General features: G+C 45.3%; 1 protein-coding gene across 2 annotated transcripts in view; it reads right to left on the bottom strand.

Annotated features, from left to right (window-relative positions):
* Nucleotides 1–7,500, bottom strand: part of agap1 (ArfGAP with GTPase domain, ankyrin repeat and PH domain 1) — a gene marked incomplete at both ends in the record, with an annotated part of 387,500 nt that overhangs the window by 21,303 nt on the left and 358,697 nt on the right. For both annotated transcript variants that reach the window (XM_080720280.1, XM_080720279.1), the window contains one exon: nucleotides 6,703–6,925. In XM_080720280.1, coding sequence (XP_080576406.1) covers nucleotides 6,703–6,925 — 223 coding nt within the window. The remainder of the gene's footprint in view (nucleotides 1–6,702; nucleotides 6,926–7,500) is intronic.

A 7,500-nucleotide genomic window follows, 5' to 3' on the forward strand; every position in this document is an offset into this window, starting at 1 on the left:
GTCTCCCCAAGCGCGGCAGAGGGTGAGCAGAGCCCACGATTACAGCTTTGGCAATTGGCACTGGGTGATAAAATGGGTTACAAAATCGTGGGATAAAAATGTGTGCTTGTAGATCAGCTATTTTCACTATTTTAAATATATATTTTTTACACTATAAATACAAAACTAACGGTTTTGGACATGCGCGGTTTCCACCCGACAACAACGACATAAGGATAGATGATGAATGTAGACGGTTTGATAGAAGGCCCCTGGGGCTCCACAGTGCCCCCGGTAGGCTGGTCTCAGAACAACAGGGTGTCAGGACGCATCCGTGTACGCGGGGAGGAAAGGAAGCGCTGCAAAGCATCGCCGACGCTCTGCACTCTGGATTCAACAGCAGCATTAGCTTGTTTCTACAAAACAATTATCATCCGCGTCTCTGTGTGTGTGCGCGCACGTGTGTGTGTGGCAAGGGACACACAGCTGACGATGATGAAAGCTGGCCCAAGACATCGCTACGGGCAGACAGAGAGAGAGACAGACAGACAGACAGACAGACAGAGAGAAAGAGATACAGACAGACGGACAGATCATTTGGGGGTTTTGGAGTGCAGATACCCTCTATACACTTAAACTTAATGTTGGTTTGTTTACTGTTGAGAGAGAAAACAATGTTGCACGTTAAGTTAATCATCCGGGGACCCCCCCAAAATAATTTGGGGACCCCCCCTGGGGGTCCCGACCCACAGGTTGAGAACCACTGTTCTACTGCACGTCTCCTATTCTCTCCACCCATCCCTCCCATGCTCGACGTGCCTAATATGACACATAAAAAATATGGTGAAGCAGCTTTCTGCTTCTACAGACCGACAACCTGGAATAAACTCCCACTACTAACCTAATACAGGCAGCCTCTGTGGACAGCTTTAAAGCACAGCTCAAGACCCATTTCTTTACTCTTGCTTTTAGCTGAATTTTAAAATTTCTGTGCTATTGAAGTCCGCACTGTTCTTAAAATGTTTAAAATGTTCTTCAATGTTTTATGTTTTTATTTATTTTTTCTCTGCTTTATTGTAATCACGTGTATTTTTTCTTTTAAGTACTTGTGCTTCATTTTCTGCTCTGTAAAGCGCTTTGAGCCGCATTTCATGTCATGTAAGGTGCTATAGAAATCAAGTTTTATTATTATTATTATTATTAACTCCACCCTCCATCCTTGCTTCATCTTGTGTGTTCCTCTTCGCCGCTCCCTCTAGCTGGTCCTACCGCCCCCCCCCCCCCCCCCCCCCCCACACACACACACACACACACACACTTTATCTCCTCTCCATGTCCCCTTTTCTCCCTTCTTCCACTTATCTCTTGCTCTATACTCTCTCTCTCTCTCCCCCTTCATCTCATCCATCCTCCCCATTCTCCCCTCTCTCCCTTTATCTCCCCCCCCCCCCCCCCCCCCCCCACCATGTAGAGCAGTAATTGGGAGGTGAGCGCGGTTCCAGGCCTCGGCCAGCGGAGGTCACTATAATTGCTGCTGGTCATATTTAACATTAAGATAATCAGGCCATTAATTACCACCTCGGATCATTAAATCAGCCGCTCGCTAAATGAAATTTGGGTGCTCTATTACTCAGCTGAGAGAGCAGGAGGGAGGCGCGGCGCCGCGACATCCATCACCCCTCCTCCTCCTCCCCCCGCTGTGGACACAACGCTATAGGGATGGGATTTGAACATTTCTTGTCACGATTATTGTGACCGATTTGCGCGATCTACGATATTATCACGATAATCAAAATATCCTGGGGCAGAACATTTGCCAAACATATTTTTCAACACCAAATCGTCAAATATTCCCCAAAATGGAAGCAATAAAACAGAGGCTTTTTGGATCTGCTATTTCCACTATTTTTGAAAATGTTTGAAAATTGACATGACTTTTTTCTTTCCGGAACACAACATGGAAACAATTATGATGATTATCCAATTTCTTTTTGCGTTTATCTCAAATAATTGCGATTAGGCGATAATGGAATAATTGTGACAGGCCTAACACGTCTCTGTCTCTCTATTTATCCCTCTCTCTCCTCCTCTCTTGGTCTGTCTGTCTGTCTGTCTGTCTGTCTGTCTCTTTCTCTCTCTGTCTCTATTCCAGTGTGTGTCTGTCTGTCCGTGTATCTCCATCTATTTCTCCATCTATTTCAGGGGTCTTCAACGTTTTCAGGCCAAGGACCCCTTAGCTGAGAGACAGATGAAGCAGGGACCCACAGAACCTTATCATAGATTCCATATAGTTTCATCGTTTGACAGCACAATCGTCAGTGTATTTTGGATTGATGTCAATTTGTGTTTTCAGATATTTAACCACCACCGCAGCGCAAGGTGTTGTGAGCTCGTAGATCTGCTATTTTTGGCTCAGAATATGGACATTAGGGTTCAAGTGGTTATTATAAAAAAGGAGAAAAAAAGTTTTCTATCACTCAAAGATTCGGAGGACCCCCTGTAGTAACTCTGAGGACCCCCTAGGGATCCCGGACCCCCTGTTGAAGACCCATGATCTATTCTCTTCACCTTTCTCTCTTTCAGGCAGCCTCGCCAAACTGCAGTCTTCGTGTCCAACAATAACAAGCATCCCTCCATCTCATAGAGAGTTCATAACAGGGACCAAGCTCATGGCAAATAATGAACATGAACGCGTAATGAAGAGGCAATTAAAACAGACAATGACTGGAGCAAATGTCCATGTCTGGCACACACACAAACACACAGGAAAGCATGCATAGACGCACGCACGTATTGTGCAGGCGTGCGTGCACAAACGCACAACCATTACATATCGTCACTGTCGGGCAGAAACCTTGTATCTCCCAAGTTTCAAATTTGTAATCTTTTTCATAAAGTAAAGCCCTGCCTCATACTACTCATACTACGAGTCGTACAAAACTAGTGAAAATAGCAGATCTACAAGCACACAACGCCTCGCACTGTGCTTGTAGATCGGCTATTTTAAATCTTTTTTTTTTTTATTATGATAAATAAAAACGGTTTTGGACAAGGTTTCCACCCGACAACGACAATATAGTTGCCTGCATGTTTCCTACATGCTGCAACGTCTCTGTCGGCTGGGAACACATTATGTCCAAAACTGTTACTTTGCAGGATTACAATTCTAAAACCACCAAAAGCAGCTGCACAAAGGCCACACGTTTCCATCTGTAGTACGACGAGTGGCGGCGTTCATTTACAGTACAGTACAATATGCTAAAAAAAGGTAAAATAAATGAAGAGACTCATGCACGTGTAGGCCTTGCACGCATGTGCGCACGCACACACACACACGCACAGAGATAATGACACATTAGGGGAGTTCACTGAAGCCTCACATGCTTAAGTGTAGTTTAAGGAGGTCTAACTGCGCGCACGCACGTGCACACACACACACACACACACACACACACACACACACACACACACACACACACACACACACACACTTGTACACACCATCAATTCACACAACATCACTGAGTCTCCATAAAGCTGTCATAAAGAACGCCCACACGCACTGGCCGTGTGTGTGTGTGTGTGTGTGTGTGTGTGTGTGTGTGTGTGTGTGTGTGTGTGTGTGTGTGTGTGTGTGTGTGTGTGTGAGAGAGAGAGAGAGAGAGAGAGGAGAGAGAGAGAGAGAGAGAGAGAGAGGAGAGGAGAGAGAGAGAGAGAGAGAGAGAGAGAGAGAGGAGAGAGAGAGAGAGAGAGAGAGAGAGAGAGAGAGAGAGAGAGAGGTACTTACAGTAAGAGAGACAAAACAGAAGAGAGAGAGAAGAGTGAGAGAAGGAGGGAGCAAGAGTGAGAGAGGGAGCGAGAGTGAGAGAGGGAGCGACTGTGGAAGCGAGAGCGAACAGAAGACAGAGGGAGAGAGAGAAAAGAAAGGGAGAGAGAGAAAAGAACTAGAAAGATGCAATTGGAAATTACAAGTGTGGTTGCGGTTGAGTCTAATGTGGAGCCATTCAGAGAGGGGGTAAAGGATGATATCACGATATCAAGGTATCCGTGAGGATAGGCTATTGGTTCTCCTTACATTTTGTGCCGGCAGAGCGCACAAGTACAGTGGGTTGATGAGTGCTGTCAGGCGTGATGCAAAGAGATCCGTGGACAAGATGTGCTGGTTTTCATACTTGCGACCCACGGTCGCAATAAACATTAGGAGTTGAAAGGAGTTCAACTCCTAAACTTGTAGGAGTTGAAGCTGAGGTTACATTCAGTCCCACAGATAGATATTGTGAAAATAGCTGATCTAGCTTGTAGATCGGCAAAGCCGATAGAGGCAAAGCCGATACCGATCAAAGCCGATGAGAGGCATTATCGGCCGATTGCGATCACTCACCGATCAATCGGCACACCTCTAATACTATTCCTACGAAACAGTGTGGGCTCGCATGCAACACCATGTATGGGCATAAAGATCTGCCCAACGGGCGGCACTCCAACGTTACTTCTGAGACTCCTACAATCAATCCCTCGGATACTGAGGGATTGAATGGGTCGCTCTTCCTCTCTCTCCAGACTCATTTCCCATTGGAAATGCATTGGGTGTTATATATTTCAAAAGATTTCATGTGGGTGTTGTTATTTATTGTATTTGTGATACTTGCTTTGGCAATGTAAACGTATGTTTTCTCATGCCAATAAAGCTCCTTTGAATTGAATTGAATTGAATTGTTATTTATATCGGGTCGCACTTGTTGGTGGTGATGTCACCAAGAACGCTGCTCCCTCATTGGCTAAAGGCCCTGCCTTTGTACTGTCGGTCAGTTTTGAGGAGAATAACCTTATTATATAAATATTTGGGAGAACATACTGGTCTCGCTGGAACTATAATGTGTTGCCCTCTGGCAACCACACTAAAAAGAGAAAGAGAGACGATGAGGAGGAACAAAGAGGAAAGAGAGGAAAGAGGAGGTAGAGAGAGAGAGAGAGAGAGAGAGAGAGAGAGAGAGAGAGAGAGAGAGAGGGAGATAAATGGAGGGATAGACAGAAACGTAGACAAAAAGAGAGTGATGGTGAGAGAGAGAGAGAGAGAGACAGGACACTTACGAAATGACTTGGTAAGTAGTATTGACAGGAGAGAGAGAGAGAGAGGAGAGAGAGAGAGAGAGAGAGAGAGAGAGAGAGAGAGAGCATGGGGGTTAATTGAGATAATATTGACGAGTTGTTTAATCTCCCTTCCCTGCTGAAGAAGAAGGGAAACGCATTTCCCACACACACACACACACACACACACACACACACACACACACACACACACACACACACACACACACACACACACACACACACACACACACACACACACACACACACACACACACACACACACACACACAGATAAATAAATGGTTACATGATCGCTACAATGAATACACCAATGCTCATCCACAGAGGGCTAATGACCAATCTATACTCTCTCACACAGAAACACACACACACACACATGCATGCATGTACAGCGTTGTGTGTGTGTGTGTGTGTGTGTGTGTGTGCGTGTGTGCAGTCAGTGTACATTTGAGTGTACAAAACAAAGGATTTGACTGTGTGTGTGTGTGTGTGTGTGTGCGCGCGCGCACGTGTGTGTGTGTGTGTGTGTGTGTGTGTGTGTGTGTGTGTGTGTGTGTGTGTGTGTGTAGGTACTTGTGTTGACTAATGTGGGTGGGGGAGGGGTCGATATTCACGTGAAGACAGTGGGCTTTAATTCGTTATGAAGGCTTTCCAAGGAACACTTAGAATACCACACACACACACACGCACGCACGCACGCACGCACGCACGCAAGGAAATCCTTTGTGTGTCCACCTCCAGTACATCCAACATGATTCTCTGCTTGACCTTCTCAAACACTGCCCCTATCTGCAGGCTGGTGACAGTACAGGAGCCAAGCTTTTTTTGTCCCACACAAACAATAGAAAACCAAAACAGCCCGCGTCGCTCTCACTCCCTGTATCTGTGCGATGTACAGGTGGTAGCTGCTTGCTCCTTTAGGACAATGGTTCTCAACTAAGGCTGGGCGATATTAGGAAAACCTTCGATATTCGAAAACGTTGTTGAATACCTCGATATCGATATTACTCACGATATTAGTAAATACAATTGTATTACAATGTTTTTCTGCTTTAGGTCCACTGCCTGCCTAACCCAGATAATGAATAGCATATATCCATGCATGTACACTGCACAGTACACATAGAAGGGTTAGGTAGGTTTTATTGAAATAACCACACCTGGTTACAGATGGACTGCTTTTTTGCATGTGCTACGTGCATGCATAGTGTGTCTGTTAATTAATTTGAGACATACACCAATACCTCATTTCAAGCCGTCTTCGTCGATATGTATACCTTGCATGTTGATACCTCGATATAGATATATTTTTCGATATATTGCCCCGCTTTTATTCTCAACCTTTGAAGGCAGCGACCCCCAAAATAATCATAGTTGAACTGGGGACCCCCCCCACCCTGACGAGCACTACATGGAGTTGGAAGAGTTGAAGCATTATATTTTGTGTAATACGGTTCTATTGTGAAAATAGTAGATCTAGATGCTCACAACACCTCGCGTTGTGAGCATGTAGATCTGCTATTTTTTGGAGAACATTCATGGGGGGCCCGCAGTGAATCCTTGAACCCAGGGCCCATAATTCGGTGTGACACCCCTGAACAAGAGTCCTACCTGCTGGCGTCGGGTGAGGGCTTGGGCCTCCCCTGGGTGTTGGCCTCCCACACGCTGTTGGCCAGCTCGTTGCCGATGGCCGACATCACCTTGATGAGCTCCAGGGGCCACTCGTCCAGGTCCAGGGAGCGGACCCGCGACAGGTGGGTCCCCAGGTTCCGGTGGATCCCCGAGCACTCGATGCAGATCAGAGCGCCCAGGTTCAGACTGGCCCAGTCCGGGTCTGCACAAGGAGAGAAGGATGGCCGGTTAGATAGAGATTTAGCTTAGATCAGGGGTTCTCAAACCTTTTTAGGCTGTGACTCCCAAAATAAACATAATTTTAACTGGGGACCCCCACCCTGATAAACACTTGGAATTATAGTTATTACATTTAATGTGACTCGGTTCCACAGATAAATATTGTGAAAATAGCAGATCTACATGCTGTGAGCATCTGCTACAATGTTCGCCTCTTGCTTACTTAAATTTTGACAGTTTGGCCATTTCTGTATTAAAATCGCCTTGAAAGTCCTTAAATTGTCACTTTACAAATGTGCAGATACCATGTATACACTTATACTGTGTGTTATTTTATTTACCATTGAGTGTGGAAAAAAATTACATTAAGCTTATCATCTGGGGACCCACAAAACAATTGAGAACCACGGTCTTAGATGGATAGATTGATATTTATCTTTTTTTTTTTAACATAATACACTCCATGAAGGTCAAACAGGCTATTCAGCCTCTCAGCATCATGATTATGCGTTGATAAAGGTTGTTGTGGATTATGCTGCTTATTCCATAACCGTTTGC

The sequence above is a fragment of the Nannobrachium achirus genome (assembly GCF_963921795.1).
Source record: "Nannobrachium achirus genome assembly, chromosome: 24".
NCBI classification, from domain to species: domain Eukaryota; kingdom Metazoa; phylum Chordata; class Actinopteri; order Myctophiformes; family Myctophidae; genus Nannobrachium; species Nannobrachium achirus.